Genomic DNA, 16,704 nt, shown 5'->3' on the forward strand with positions numbered 1-16,704 from the left:
AAATGCCTATAGACAAAGCTTGTGACTATAGTTACCACATTTACAAATGGGTCTTTGGTCTAAATAAAAGATCTCCTCCTGCAGAGGGTAGACAAGATCATGCTGGAAAGTGGGTTCTTCACTCACTAGTAAAACAAGCTACCTGGGGCGGGAAAACTGAAGAATTCCAAGCACATTTATGATTCAAAATGAAAGTAGGCCATGAAGAGAGGGAAAAAGTCCCATGAACAGCCTAGCATCTGTCCCCTGGTTCCTGCCAGGCTGGACACCATGGCAACTGCATCATAATCTGCTGGCTTCCGGGAGAATCTCTACGCTCTCCTCAGCAAACACCTGCACCTTTTCCAGGGACGCAAGAGAGAGATTTCCTCATCATGCCTCATTAGCCTAGAGTGGCAGTGATTACACAAATGTGGTGAGAGACCCAGAGCCTCCTGGATTCATCCATGGGCTGGCAAAGTAAGAGATGCTAGCTAGCTAGCTGAACTGGCCATTCCAGACACAGTACTTTTGGCCACCCATTCTGAACTGAAGCCAGGGATAGGGTACCAGATAAAATACAAGATGCCCAGTTAAATTTCAGTTTCAGATAAATGGCAAGTTTTCCCAATTTTACTGGGCAACCTTATATATTTATTTATATTAAAAAAAATCCGGCAACACTGGTACCCAGAGAGTGCCCCACCCCCAAATTAAATCAAAGTGAACTCAGCCTGAACCCTAATGAGCCCACTTTAATTTATGCTGCCACTGAGCATCTCCAACAGCTCAACCCTGGTGTGATATCAGAACCATTTGGGGAATTTTAATAATCCTTCAAACCTGGCCCTTTCCCCAGAGGTTCTGATTTAAGCTCTGAAGAGGCTATAACAGTCCTCCCTTTTTTTTTAAATTTCCCACAGGTGACTGAAGTGGGACTCTAGGGCTGAGACTCACTGGGCTAGGACATTAATTCTCACCCTTTGATCACATCGGAATCTGCTACAGACCATTTTCCACACAGACACCCCACTCCATTGGTGGAAAGCCTCCTTCCCTGGGCTCCTCCTGTGGGGAGTGTCTTGAGATTTCATTTATCTCAAGAGTGGAGATATCTTGAACAACACCTTAGAAAACCCTTCCTGTCTAGGTCCTGGCAAGTCAGAAACATGGACCCATATCCCCCAGTGTAAGCCTCAACTGGGAACTCTCAAGAAATACAGACTCTTATGCCCTAGGAAGTCATGTCTCTATTTCAAAATTCCCAGGCAATTGCTTTGTCTATTAAGATTTGAGAGCCATGGGCCCATATATTTAACACTTTCCCAAAGCAGCATTGAACCAGGCTTTTTCTTTGGGGCCACCAATCAGCTCCTAAATCACAACACACAGTCTTATTATGAGTTTCGAATGCTCGGCCTAGCTTAAGCACAGTTCTGGCTAGCTCTTTTAACTTAAGCTAACCTGTTTCTCTCTATCTACTTTTTGCCTCAGGGCTTATCACCTTTCTGACTTCTGTGTAACTTTCTTTCACTGCTTCTCTGTCTGCTGGCTTGTGTCTGCCTGGTTTCTTGTCCTTGGCATGTCCCTCCTCTCCTTTTCTCTCATTCCTCTTGTTCTTCTTCTAGATTTCTCCTCCTATTGATTCTCTCTGCCTGCCGGCCCCACCTAGCCTTCTCTGCCTAGTTATTGGTCATTCAGATCTTTATTAGACCACTCAGGGCAGGCAAGGTGAAACAGATACGACACACCTTTGCATCATTAAATACACATCCTTACATCATTAAATACACATCCTTACATCATTAAACAAATGCAACATAAACAAAACTAACACACCTTCACACAGTAAAGTAATAGTCTATAGCCTAAACCAATGTGACACATCTTTACCTAGTTAAAATAATGTTCCACAACACAGCATGATTTATATTCCGAGCCCTCCCTGAACTGTCCCATGGCAAGAGTCCCTGTGCCTACCTTAGAACTGTGATCATTCTTAGATGTAAAAAAAAAAAAAAAAAGTGCTTTGACACCTCTGCCCATCTACATCAAATACAAACTCGCAAAAGCACCAACTTACCAATATCAGATTTTGCATAATGAATATAAGCACGTATATATGGTTTAAAAATGACAAGAGACGTAGGGGATTGCTAAGTACTTGCCATTATTTCGAGTGGCTGCACAGAAAATAAGCGGAGGGGTATCATAAAAGCAGGTGTAATTGGGAGTGGTGGAGTAAAATTAAGCACAGAAAAATTTACTCTTGATGTGGAACACATGGTGTTCACAGCAAGGTCAGTGGCTCCTGCGGTGGTTTCGTTCACATGGCTGGACTCCTTCCTCCAGGTTAAGTAGTTTTGAAAACTTCACTAAGGGAGCTTTTAGAAATGGGGTGGAGGGGTTCAACAGCCCCTCCACTGTCTATGTATTGATCTGGATGGTTTAATACAGCATTTCCTTACTGAATTTAAGCATTTCCTTTGCCAGATTGCCTTTTGGTTGCTTTATGAACTAGGCTTTTCAAGCACACCTTTGAGATCAATAAGAATTTTCATTTCCACTTTTTACATTAAAGAACCGTAAGGTGCAGAGAGAGGTCCATGGACCTCACCAAGGACATTCTGCAAGTTGGCAGCTGGCATTTGTGCAGTCTAGATCTTCTGAACCATTTAAACCAGCTAGCACTAATCCCAGCTCCTCTGAGATCGGGAGGGGGAAATAACTAAGTCTTTAGCAAAGATCACTACAGTCGCTATTTAAGGGGTTTTCTGTGGTTGTCGTATGAATTACTGTGAATGCTTATGCTATGCTGCAAATACAACACACCGTGACTACATTATTTCAGTTTTTTACAAATAATGCAATACTATTAGGTGTGCTGAACCACTTATTTGAACGGTATATTTGAATTGCTTTGAATTGGTATGTTATGCCAAATAACTGCTCTGAATGAAATTTTGTTCACGTTGAACTCGTTGTGGATCCCGAATTGAAGAAATGTGGATGGGTTCAAGCAGGTCCCAGGTGCTGTTGATGTTGCCAATCCTCCGTTCACACTTAGGTACCACGATTCAGGGTACAGTGATACAATTGCATTCTCTTTAGATTTTCTCTGCTTAGCTCGTGTGAGTTTCTGTAAGCCATTACTCTAATAACACATAACATAACATGCTCCCACTAAGCATGACAGATCTGCTAAGATTTCAGTGTTCTGTCCACCCACTTCTAGACGCTGGAGGAGGGGGAAAAAATGCTCATAATGAATGTGTATATTGCTTACTTCCCTGTACTTCATTCTGGCCATAAAGAAGTTCCAGGTCTCTTGTGTTAAATAAAAACTGATATAAAATGGGGCGGGGGAGAAAAAATGGGAAATGCTTACCCAAGTGTCATATTTCTCTGAAGATGGTCACTTTTATTGGAGTAGAGGAGGAAATGGTGGCAGATAGATTCAGAGTAGAGTAGGAAAGGATGCCTCGTCCATCAGAGCCTTATTTTAAAGCCCTTCTGCCTTTCCATTGAGACTGAAGTCAAGCGCATAACTCTGCTCCTAACTACCTCCAGTCAAGGAAAATGGCAAGAATTTTATTCTCTCACCAAGCCCCCATCACATCTAGTCTTCTCTAGTTTCCCAAAGGTGTGATCAATTTCAGTTCATCGTTCTTCCAAGGGTCACCATCTGCAAGTATATTTTAGGCTGTCCAATTCCCACAGAAATATTCTCCAAGGCATACAGTCTCCTCCTCTGCCCAACCATTTTATAAATAAACTCTATGTGAAAATGCCATCTTTCTAGCCTCCTTCCAACCAACACATGTACAGGGAAGCTTAATCATCTGAAGGTCTGCTCTCAGTCATGGGGGATAAAAGCAAAACTGCTCTATAATAAAGCGTTGCCGCACAGACCACACACGCACGGCATCTGGAACTTGGCAGAGCTGGGAGAGAGCAGGTGAAAGGGATTCGGCTAGATACTTACTGGGTGGTCTGCATCAAGCTCGGACCCATACATGAGAACTCTGCGAGAGCACCTGTCTAACTCAGAGATCTTCCGAGGGAACCACAGTACATCCTCCAGTCCTGTTGAAAACAGTGCAGGTTCAGTAATATCAGATCACAGACTGTGCTTTCCCCCTGGGCAACAGGTGTCAGATTGCAAAATCACATAATAAGCAACAACAACAACAACAACAAAAAATCACCCTTGCCTTCTTCCTCTGTCCAAATGTTCTCAGGCGGATTCAACGTCACGATGGTGGTCTGAAATTTCAGCAACTGAATGAGCTCATTGAATTCTGTCTTGCCACATTCGCAGTCCACGAAGATTTCAACTTCAGAACTTCTTCGCCGGGATTTCCTGGATTCAATGTGAACCATGTTGACATGTTTTTCCTGTGGACGCACGAGTAACAGTTCTGAATCGTACTCAGGTCCCGGTGATCGAAGTGCTAGTCTTGTGCAGTTATCAAAGAGTGAGGTGTCTAGTACCTACAGAAGAGGGTTGACTACGCTTTGGCTGATTAACAGGTGAGAAGGTGGCCAGCTACTATTTTTATTAATAAGGAAGACTAGTTGCCATGTCTCCATGTGGGTTGTCCTGTCCCATAATAAAAAGAGGAGGGCACTGGAGACCTATAAAAGACACTATAAAATACATCCTGATTGTCAGCCTCATTTCTCAATGGAGTCCACATCCCCCTGCTACTGAGTGATGATTGACAAAGACATTAGACTGTCTATTACATTACCATAATGTAATATCCTAAAACTTGTATTTTCTTACTCTTGAAAAACATGAAACTCCACATCGCAATCTTACAACCATGAAAGGCTTACTTGTAAAGTTTAGGAATAAAGCAGTCATTTAGAGTCAGACATAATGACTCAGACCTAAAATCCCAACACTCAGAAGGCAGAGGCGAGAGGATTGCAAATTTCTCTAGGCCACAGAATGAGACCCTTTTACATATAATGATCATTTAAAAATAAAAAATAAAGCAACTCTTTTTTTTTTAAGTGAATAATAGAAATGACAGGCAGAAAACGGGAGGGGTGTGCAAAAATGCCTAAGGCTTGGAAAACATTGAGCAAAGCATAACCCAAGTTTTAAGAAAACGGAGGGAAACAGAGAAGCATTCAATGAAGAGGCAGAGCACCATAATAATACGCACTAAACAAGACCACATAGTAACTCCCTTTGGCATCTGGCAGGCTAGCTTCACCTGGGATATATGTCATAGCTGTCCTTTTGTGAGTCTTCCTATAACAAGCTATTCCGGGAAGAACAGTAACTTTAATGCTTAAAAATGTGGTTTACAGACTACAACCCAGCTCCAGAGAAGCTAGATAACAAGGAGGGTCCTAAGAGGGACATATGGATCACCCTGGGAAGGGGAGATAGATGAGATTTCCAAGAGTAAACTGGGGGTGGCAGAGGGCAATGGAGGTTAGGGCATGGGGGATGAGAACATAAGGGAATGGGATGGTTGAGCTGGAACAGGAACAGAATGGGAGAGCAATGAAAGAGATAGGGAGACATCATGGACAAAGGGAGAAACTGAGTGCTAGGAAAGTTCCCAGGAATCCACAAGGATGGCCCCACTTTAGACTACTAGCAATAGTGGAGAGGGTGCCTGAGCTGGTTTACCACAGTAATCAGATCAGTGAATATCTTAACTGTCATCATAGAGCCTTTCTCCAGTAAGTGATGGAAGCAGATGCAGAGATCCACAACCAAACAAGCTCCAGGAGGAGTCCAGTTGAAGAGAGAGAAGAGGGATTCTATGAGCAAGGGGCATCAAGATCATGATGGGGAAACCTACAGTGATAACCAAACCAAACTAGTGGGAACCCATCAACTTTAGACCAATACCTGTGGAGCTTCCATGGGACTGGACGAGGCCCTCTGCATAAGCCACACAGGTGTGTAGCTTGATCTGCTTAAGGGGCTCCCTGGCAGTAGGATCAGAATCCATCTCTGGTGCATGAGGGGCTTTTTGGAGCCCACTACCTATGGTAGGACACATCGCACAGCCTTGAGGCAGGGGGAGGGACTTGGGCCTGCCTCTACTGAATGTACCAGGCTCTACTGACTCCCCAAGGGAGGCCTTACCTTCTTGTAGGAGGGAATAGGAGATGGGTTGGGGGGCATGGAGAGATGAGAGGAGGGAAGAGAGAGATCTGTGATTGGTATGTAAAATGAAAATTATATATATATATATGATTTAAGAAAAAAATGTAGTTTAACAAGCTACAGTCCACAAACCCAGAGAACCTAGGTAAAAAGGAGGACCCTAAGAGGGACACACATGGAAGACCCAAGGAAGGGAAAATAATTAAGATCTCCTGGGTAAACTGAGAGTTGGGGTAGAAGGGAAGAGATGGGAACAGGAGGGACTGAGATGTCCAGTGGAGGAAGGGACAGAGAGGGGGAGCAATGAGAGAGATATCTTGGTAGAGGGAACCATTAGGGGGTTAGGGAGAAACCTGGTGCTAGGGAAATTCCCAGGAACCCACAAGAATGACAGCTAGGACTCCTAGCAATAGTGGAGAGGGTGCCTGAACTTACCTTCCCCTATAATCAGATTAGTGAACACCCTAATTGTCATCACAGAACCCATGTACAGTAACTGATGGAAGCAGATGCAGTGATCCACAACCAAGCACTGGGCTGAGCTCCTAGACTTCAGTGGAAGAGAGGAAGGAGGGATCACAGGAGCAAGTGAGGTCAAGATCATGATGGGGAAAACCACAGAGAAAGCTGACCCAAGCTAGTGGGAGCTCATGGACTCTGGCCTGTCAGCTGGGGAATATGCATGGGACCAGGACTTATACCAGGTGTAGGAAATGGCTTTTTGGAACACATTCCCTAGGGTGGGATACCCTGCTCAGCCTTGACACAGTGGGGAGAGGCTTGGTCCTGCCTCAAATGAGTATGCCAGACTTTGTTGACTACCCAAGGAAGGCCTTTCCCTCTCTGAGGAGTGAATGGGGGAAGGGAGGTTGGGGGTGAGGAGAGAGCAGGAGAAGGGGGGGGGGAATGAGATTGGGATGCAAAACTGAAAAAAAAAACTTTTTTTAAAAAAATAAGTAATTTTTTTTAAAAAAAATGGTTTAAGTTTCCCATTGCTATGCCTTTCTCCTATGATGATTGTAAACTAATGTCTCCTCTCCATGCCCTGCCCCATAAGCACACACTGCCCCATCACACCAGATGTCACCCTCTGGATCTCAGCACAGTTTGGGATACAAGCCTAGATGTTCTAGCTCTCTCTCTCTCTCTCTCTTTTTTTATTAAGCTTTGCAATAATGCTCTATTTTATAAATTGGCTAATGTAATAAAAGTGAGGTTAATATTAAGTTCAAGGCCCAAGAGACTCCACATTCATTGTGCCATTTGGGGTTGAATCAGAGTAGATCTTTTTAGACCAGGACACTGAGTTCCCAATGGGTTAAGGGGTTTATCTAAGGCCTGGTGAGTAGCTGATGGCAGAGTGCAAATTCAAAGAGCAGACCCCTTCTCCGGGGATTTCTCCACTGCACCCAGCTGTCTAATTGAATTGGCTTGCCTTTGGGCATTGTATGGACACAGCCCCCACATGGCATAATTATGTGTAAAATACTACTCCAGATTTCCATTAACACTGCTAATGGTACCTGATCCTTTCTTTAAGGCCAGAAGGGAATGAGAAAACATTTTCTGAATCAGGTTAATTCCCCATCTGTGATCATCTAGAGGCATCACAAATAATGCCTCCTGTCTGCACTTAACAAAAACGCTCACATTATTTCACCCCAACAACCCAGTTAGGTAGGAATTATCATTATTGCCATTTTACAAATGAGGAAATTGAACTGAGGAGCAGGTTCGAGCACAGCTCCAAATTCCCTAACTGTGTGTCTATTATCCAACCGCCCAAGGTACCAGGAAGAGCCAAACTCTTCATCTTAACAACTCTGGCTACCAGCCATTGCACTCAACACATTTGTAAGGGTTTTTACTTAAGATGTGGTGGGGTCCACAAAGGTTTCCCGGTGAGAGCTGAGCTTGCTGTACACAGCAGGGCTGCATAAGAGAATGGATTGACCACGTGCGTGGCCACCAGGTGTTTGGAAGGGTCTGCACTTAGCTGTGCTGGGGAGGGGGGGAGGTCTTTTGCTCCGCCCCTTGGCATTTCTATAAATAGCCCTTTAGAAGCGACAGAAGGGGCTGCTGGGTTTTGACCCAGACAGTTCAGAGGCTATCCTATGTTTTTATCTGTCTCTTTCCTCTATATGTCTGTCTAATTATTTCACACTTCTCCCTGCTCAAGAGTACCCTGCAAGGGGGTGGGGGGGAGGTCCCCCACAAAGATGGAGGAAACACCAGGTGTACAAGGTATTCATCTTCACCCAAGTTCTTTATTTAGGACTTTAAACAAGGATTTACTCTGGAGACTATGCCGTATCTTTCTCTAAGACATTCCTTCAATATATAGATGGACAGTGATTCTGCTTTACATAACACACATTATTAAGGAAGTGCCTGTGTTCATATATCCCACTTTATGAAATAAGTATGTCCTTATTACATGAGTACAGTTCAAATTTGGTAAATCAAAGTAGGGTAAAGACTCTTGATATTTTGAAGCATCTTTGGCGTGTGTGTGTGTGTGTGTGTGTGTGTCTGTCTGTCTGTCTGTCTGTGTTTGCATTTCCAACTGCAAAGCTCACATTTTTTAATTACAGGCTTTCTCACCTGACAACAGTGACCAGGGCTCCCAACAGGCTAACTCTGAACTAATGGAATCACAGTTCACACGGACCCGCTTATTTCACTGTTGGGCAGAGCAAAGTTCCCCTTGCAAAGCCCGGCGACAATTTGTTCCTCTGAATTTTTTCCCCGTATTATCCAGAACTGGATTCGAGAATGCCTTCAGAGCAGGTGACGGGTCTGTCTCCAGGCACACAGCCACCTGAAAGTCACATAAGGGTGTCCTGCATTTACCTGGAAGAGCCTCAGAGCTTTCACCAGCCCGCCGACCTCGTTCTTCAAGGAGAACACAACTGCTGTCTTGCCGCTCTCTGGACCATCGCTTCTGCTGCTCTCTTTGCTTCCCTTCCTGTCCTCATTTCTGCTAGCGAGAGCTTTATTTAGCTTCAAGGAAGTAGAAGCACAAAAGTCATTTCGATTCCAGAGGTTTCTATAATATAATTTTCCTACTAGAGATTCCACTTGAATGCCAGAAGCCCCACCCACCACAGAAGCTCAAAGTGGAGTCCTTATGACGCTCAACTGTCTAAGATACTAGTCTGATTATGGCGAGATCCTCTTTGCACTGTTTCAAGGTCGTGTCTAAAGAATTAACGTAAGGGAAGGGCAGGTTTCCTTTCATTTGATGGTGACAAAAACCTGATTATCAATAAGGTCAGTGGATCTCCACCTTCCTAACTCTGTGACCCTTTAATACAGTTCTTCTTTAATGGTGTGAGGACCACCCCCAACATAACATTATTTCCATGGCTACTTCATAACTGTCATTTTGCTACTGTTATGAATTGTGATGTAAATATCTGACAGTTCTGAGAGTCTTAGGCAACTCCTGTGAAAGAATTATTGGACCCCCCACCGGGGGAGCAGGTCATGACCCACAGGTTGAGAACCACTGAGATAGTCTAAAGTAATACATGGATAATTCCTACCTCTCTTTTCAGGCTAGTTTTGCAGCATAAAATCTTAGTTGGCTCATATGTAAACCATATCAATTAGCAAATATACCAAACATAACACCAAACATAGTTTTGGCAAGAGCAAATGTAGGTTCAATGAAGTCTCTAAAACAAAAATATTCATTGCATTCTGAAACACATCAGTACATGTATAGAAAAGGATACTTTGGGTCCATTGAGACCCACATTGCCATCACAAACCATCAGTCTGAACCTGCCTGCCCACTGAAGAAGACCATGACAAGAACAGTGTGCACAACCAATCCCTCTGTGGAAAATTGATTTTGTAAGTAAACTAGTACATTTCAGTCACAAATAAAACAGGAAGTTGGAAAGGCAGAAGAGAGAAAAAGAACCAGCTAGCTAATCATTGGGAACAAACAAGAGAATCTGGGTAATAACTAAGTTCTTCTGGCTAAAGACAAAAAGAACAGATTCTAGCAATTCAGAGCACATCACAGAGTTTGAAAAACAAAGCTGGAAACTTTTCATTTGACAGACGATGTAAAATTATGATGGTCTGTTTTGTACTCATTACATATGAATGCAGAATTGGGCAGAGAACTGTCTCCCTGGCTAAGGGCAGGATAACATAATCACACCAATCTGCTACGTCCTCGTGGAACTGAGACCCCCACATTCATATGGAACGCCGTGAAAAGGGAATTGCTGCTGTCTTCCCTTAATTTCTCTACTGGCTTTATTTCACACATTAAGATTGCCTCCCTTGCTGAATTTATATATAATAGGAATGGACATTTTATTATTTATGACTTGAGGGAGAGACGGAGTTTATGCCGACATTGGCATTTGACAGTATGTTTTGTCATTAAAAGCTCAAATGTCTTCATATTCTCAACATCTGCTTCAGTCTCTCCGCACAATCCCCAGATCTCATATGTCTAAGGAGCACTTTTATGTGAACGGGTCATACATTACCCATAACTGAGAGTTTTGTGTGTGTGTGTTTCCTTCCTAGCAGTCTGTTATGACTGCAGAATTCCTCAGTGTAACGTCTCATCCAAATATTCAGGATGCCTGAGTGTTAGAAAATCTATTTTACATTTTGGCCTCATCTCCACAAATTGATTTAAATAGTGCTAAGAAAGTTGCTGTGACTATTTTTCAGCATTTGTGAGGTAATAAGTAGAAGGCACATATTTGGAACTGTGGCATTAAACTTGATTTTTTTTTCCTCTGACAAGCTGAATTTGGAATCTCTCAACAAACAGAAAAGACTACAGTGCAGCATCCTCTAAAAATTTTAATGACAGAAGCCTGGATGTATTTTTACTGCATGTTAGTAAAACAAAAGTACTGTTTTTATTAAATCTCATGACTATTGCTCATATTAGGATCTAAATCTTTGCAAGAACTGTATCTTTACAGAAACTGTTCTCTAATGTCAATATTTTAAACACAAAAACATCTTGCAAATATTGAGACAAGCCTTTCATTATTTCATTGATTAAACTATAAAGGGGCGGTAATGTGGCATGCAGGAAAACCTCTGAAGGGCAATGGTTCATCTTTTATTCCAAAACCTGCACTTAAACTCAAGAATACACATTCAAGTCTTTTGGGGGGAGGGGGCAAGATATAGAAGACAGAATTGTCTTGTAGAAACCATAGAAATATATTTAATTCTTCCCCCCAAATCTTCCCATTGGCCTTTCAATGTTCTATACTTTGAGAGAGGAGTGAATTTGGGACATTGGCTCACATAATCTTTCATTCTTCCCGATAGGGAACTTCACTTTCTATATGAGGAAAGTTTATCTCCTAGCAATTCACCCATTTGCTTTACTTTGGGAAGAGCTAAGGTAGAGAGAAGGGAGGTAGTGAGACAAGACTACAGAGGAGGAGGGAGTCTAACTGTATGCTTACTGTACAGCAGGTGTCCATATGGTGAGGTTAAAACAGTTGCTGCCCTAGAGAACACTGGAGAGTGCCAGATACTCACTGTTGAGCTGCTGCTCATTAGCTGATGCTCTTCCGGCACCGCTGAATCCAGGGACAACCCTCTCCTGGCCCAGTATTTGCTGGAAAACATCATCATTGCAGGCTGCATGGATCCCGACGTAATTTTCTTTCTCAGCAGCAGGGGGGACCAGAGGGGCAGCCTTGGCGGAGATGAAGAAGGAAGAGGCCAGAGACAGCTGCCTGCTCAGGGCGCTGTCCAGGAACCCTGGTACTGAAGAGCAGTGCGCTTCCTCCCTCCCTGTACGCCTTTATATGAGTGACTGAGGACTGATGGGAAGCTGATTAGAAAAAACTCATTTCTGGTTGCTGATGGCCACTGTCAGATTACAGATCTGAAGCCTGGGGTTATCTTCACTCATGATGAGATTTTTTTTGTTTCATAGGTTGAGTAGCTCTTTGGAAGGAGATGATGGAGAACAATACATCAGGGTTATTTTTTTTTTTTTTTCTTGCAACAAAACACCAGTCCGCTGTTAACTCTCAAGCCTGGAAAGTTACCCTCAGCCTTTAAGTAACTATGAATTTAAGGACTTTGTGCTTTCTAATGGTAATAAAGATAATTTCTAAAAGGTTTTTCTGAAACCTGACACGTTATGATGGCTTTCATAAGAGGTCTGTTTCCAAAACCTATGGTGTCTCTATGTGGAAGGATACTCAGGCTATTGTACTGAAGAAATGTGAGGCTTGGACTTAGCTTAGACACTACCCCTCTAAAATGTTCTTCACTAAGAAAGGAACGTATGGAAACAAGATGCCCACAGCCCTGTCATTCCTCCGATACTTTCTGTGAATGTTCCTCTCTATCTGTGACTTGATCAGATCCAGTGATTTGACAGGCATAGATAAAATTATATTCTAACTTTTCCAACTTTAGAAAGCTTCCCAATCCTCTGGAGAATGGAAAATTCTTCACTGAATATGTTTGTTTAACTGAAAAAGTAAACAAAATATGGGCTTGTACAGCTTGTTTACATAGAAAACAAAAGGAAGATTCTTTGAAACAAAACTGTGTGTGTTAACATTGACTGGGTTTTTATTGTTTCTGGAGACTTGGGGGTTTATAATTATTATTTGATCCAACTCTGGAAATAATCATTCAGCTTGTATTTCCACTGAAGACCAATGCTGAAAGGCTAACAGGAAAAGCAAGCACTAACAAATTAACTGAAGTAATCGTAAAAATCATAATTGACATTGCTAAGTGCCTAATTTTTGCCAGTTTCTATTCTGAACACTTTCTATGCGCTTTTATAGGTCAAAACATGATCAGTTATCATAACACTTTCAGAGAGCTACTGGTATCTGGTGTGTGTGTGTGTGTGTGTGTGTGTGTGTGTGTGTGTGTATGATCTAAATGCAGGTGATTTTGTTCCAGGATCCTTGTTCTCCACCATGACGTTGTACAGTCTCGAGTACTCCAAAAAAGAAGCACATAAACAAAAGCGAGCTCAACAGACCACGGATTACAGAGCCATACATAGAACAGAGGTATAACTCAACACACATTTGTTGAGCTCTGGGTTTGTAATGAGTAATGAAACTGAACTCCATGGATGCAAAGGAGCATAAGACACAATCACAAGGAAGTCACAGTCTAGCTGAGAGAATCAGGTGCATGATAACCAAGTGGAATGAGGGATATTGACCCCTCTCCAGAAGACATCAAAAGCGCAAGGCACAGGGTGGTCAGTAACACATATGGAATCCAGAGACTCTGTGGGGAGTTGTCTAAACTGAATCTTTAAAAGTCAATTTGGCGGTGTTGTAGGAAACCGCAAGGAGATGGTTTGAGGTGGAGGAAACAACCTAACAAAATGTGTAGGGAACTGTTACTGTTCTAGAAGGTTGTAATCTGGGTGTAGGGCAAGGATACCCCATAAGACAAAACTAGAAAGAAGAGCAAGATCTAGATGATGAGAAGACTTTCGTGACACTGTGTAGCTTGGCAGTTTACTAACTTTTTCTGTAAGTGAAAGTCAATTGGAATGGCTTTCTGCAGTGCAGTCATGGAAACAGTGGTGTTTTAGAACAGTAGTACTTTGGAAAAGGACTTCATGATTGAAGATAGAAAATGAAACTTAAAATAATCCAGCCAGAAGAACTACAGCCTGGATTAAGTTGGTAGATAAACAATGAAATGAAAAGAACCAGAAATGTAAAGGGGTAAAAGTCCAAAGGATACTGTTCTTGCATAGGTGTGGGAGCCAGTAAAAATAAAATAAAATACTGGTAACCACAGGTCAGTGACTCACTCAATCCTCCCTAGAGAAGCTTCTTCTTGCAGTAGATGGTAATTAAGCCAGAATCAAAACTGAACAATGTGCAGAGGATGCAGAACTAGGTGTGCTCAAGCCTAAATGGAATGTCTTTATCAAACATTTCCCTTCAGGGTATCAATGCAGAAACAGCAGCAGAAAGCATGTAGAGCTAGAGGTGATGGATGTCTCCAAGGAAACAGTGTCATCCAGACACTAGAGGACCGATGCCCATATGAACTCACAGAGATTGTAACAATACTCACAGACCTGCACAAATCCAAGCCAGACAAAAGTCCCAGCCCAGTGAAGGGAAGTGGTCACAAAGTTCCACCCCTAGCCAAGAAGCCATTTGCAACTGACAATTAATAGGAAGGGGAAAAATCTGTTTTCTCCAATCAAGTGTCATTGGGTACATCAATCACACTCCAGGACAGGCCTCATGCCCAGACACAGTTGGCCGTGTGTGTGTGTGTGTGTGTGTGTGTGTGTGTGTGTGTGTGTGTGTGTACATGTGCACTCATGCTTTCTATTTTGTTTTGTTTTGTTTTGACCTTGTTTGTTTGGTTCTTTATTTTTGTTTCTTAGGGGTTGTTGTTCTTGTTTGTTTGTTTTGGGGTTTGTTTTTGAGAAAGAGAAGGAGGGAAAGAGAACATGAAAGTAGGGTGGATATGGGGATGATCTGGGAAAAGCTATGGAAGAAGAAAACTATGAACAAAGTAAATTATATGAAAAATAATATATAAAAATGCCAAAAAATATTGAAATTCATGCCAGGCAGTGGTGTGGCGCATGCCTTTTTTTTTTAAATTTTATTTATTATGTATACAGTGTTCTGTCTGCATATATGCCTGCACACCAGAAGAGGGCACCAGATCTCATTACAGATGGTTGGGAGCCACCATAGGGGAGCTGGGAATTGAACTCAGGACCTCTGGAAGAACAGCCAGGGCACATGCCTTTAATCCCACTTGGGAGGCAGAGACAGGTGGATCTCTGTGGGTTCCAGAACAGGCTCCAAAGCTACAGCTACAGAGAAACCCTGTCTCTAAAAAATATAAAATAAAATATTGAAATTCAATTACAGTATCTATTGAGGCTTTTAAAAACTGTAACCACTTTTGTTCATTTAAAAAATGTATGGAAGCAACATAAATGGTTTCCTTTTCTTTTTACCGTGTACAGAATAATATAAGTTCACAAGCAACAGCAACAAAAAGTAAAAGCTTAATGGGATATAAAAGAGTGATCAAAGACTTTGCAACATGCGAAAAGTGCATTATCAAATAAAGACTGAGAAGCAACTTGTTTACACTTGAGGGTCCCCTAAATGCTCTGTATCTCCCTCACTGTGGGTAAATAGAGGGGTCTGTGAAAGAGTTGTCTAAAATCTGCAAACAGTAGTCAGACGATTCCAAACTCTACAGGAAATTAAGTCACCAATAGAGTGCAGTTCTTCATAAGGACAGACATGTAGATAAATGGCCTAGAACTGATGGCCTGTAAATAATCCACTATATTTATGATCAGTAATTTCCAAAGAAAGGCTCCAAGATAATACAATGGGAAAATAATAATCTAAACAACTCATCATAGGGAGCCCAGTCCCAGTTGATATGTCTACAATGCAACCCTTAAATCTAAGACTCAGGGAAAGTCCTGGAAGAGAACAGAAAAATGTTAGAGCCAGAGGACCAGGAGGACACCCGCCACTACATAGTATCTTCTAGTCTTGAAAGGGAAGCTGCCTCCATAAAACTTCAGCAGTATTGGCTGCCTACACAAATCTGCATACTAAAACATGCCAATGTGGATGGGGGAAATTCATAAGGTCCCACTCCAAGATGAAGTGCTACAGGCAACCAGTGGCTGCTGGGATAAATCCTCCGATATGTTTTTCAATCTCAATGGGTCAGCTCTAATCACACATACAGACAAGCAACAATAAATGGACTCAGTAGGTTTTGCATGCCTGTGTGTGTGTGTGTGTGTGTGTGTGTGTGTGTGTGTGTGTGTGTGTGTGTAAAACAGTAATTAAAGAATCAGCAGCCATGGATTTGACAGGGAGTAGAGGAGACATGAGAGGAGCTGCAGGGGGGTATGATGTAAATATAGCACTCATATATGAAACTATCAAGAAATAAAAATTTAAAGAAAACGACCTATACTATAGGAGAAAATATCTGTTGTATCTCATCCCTAATAAAGAACTCCTACAATTCAGCAACATTAAAAGAGTCCAGATTGAATAGAAATATCTCCAAAGATATGGTTAATAAGCATATGAGAAAATGCAATGCATCATTAATAATTAGAGAAATTCAAATCAAATAAAAATGAGATACTACTTCAGACCCAGCAGGGTAGTTAGAATCAAAATAACCGATGATACCTAACATTGATGAAGAGACAGAAAACCTGGACTTTTCCTACATTACTTGTGGTGCTGTCAAGTGTTGTAGTCACTCTAGATAATAGTTTGGTGGTCCCTCAATATATGATACATAGAGTTATCATATAACCTAGAAGTTTTTACCCCAGGTATGTGGAAAATAATGGAGTTGTTTTGAAAAGACAATCAGGCAGTTTCTCAAGACTTGGGTTAGCCAGAACTCAACAACTCAACTCTTGGGTATACATCCCCCAAAAGTGAAAACATAACCACAAAAAGACTGTATAAGATTGTTCACAGCAACATTATTCATAAAAGAGAAAGTAATGCAAATATTGCCAACTGATGAGGAGACACACACAAAAAAATATGGATTATAAG

General features: G+C 42.0%; 1 protein-coding gene across 1 annotated transcript in view; it reads right to left on the minus strand.

Moving 5' to 3' along the window:
- Positions 1-11,878, minus strand: part of Tph2 (tryptophan hydroxylase 2) — a 103,780-nt gene extending 91,902 nt beyond the window's left edge. Inside the window, exons 1-4 of the mRNA XM_036169936.1 lie at positions 11,657-11,878; positions 8,972-9,121; positions 4,194-4,377; positions 3,965-4,065 (exon numbers count right to left, since the gene is read on the minus strand). Coding sequence (XP_036025829.1) covers positions 3,965-4,065; positions 4,194-4,377; positions 8,972-9,121; positions 11,657-11,764 — 543 coding nt within the window. The 5' untranslated portion in view covers positions 11,765-11,878. The remainder of the gene's footprint in view (positions 1-3,964; positions 4,066-4,193; positions 4,378-8,971; positions 9,122-11,656) is intronic.
- Positions 11,879-16,704: the final 4,826 nt, after the last annotated feature.

Source organism: Onychomys torridus, chromosome 20, assembly GCF_903995425.1.
Source record: "Onychomys torridus chromosome 20, mOncTor1.1, whole genome shotgun sequence".
NCBI classification, from domain to species: domain Eukaryota; kingdom Metazoa; phylum Chordata; class Mammalia; order Rodentia; family Cricetidae; genus Onychomys; species Onychomys torridus.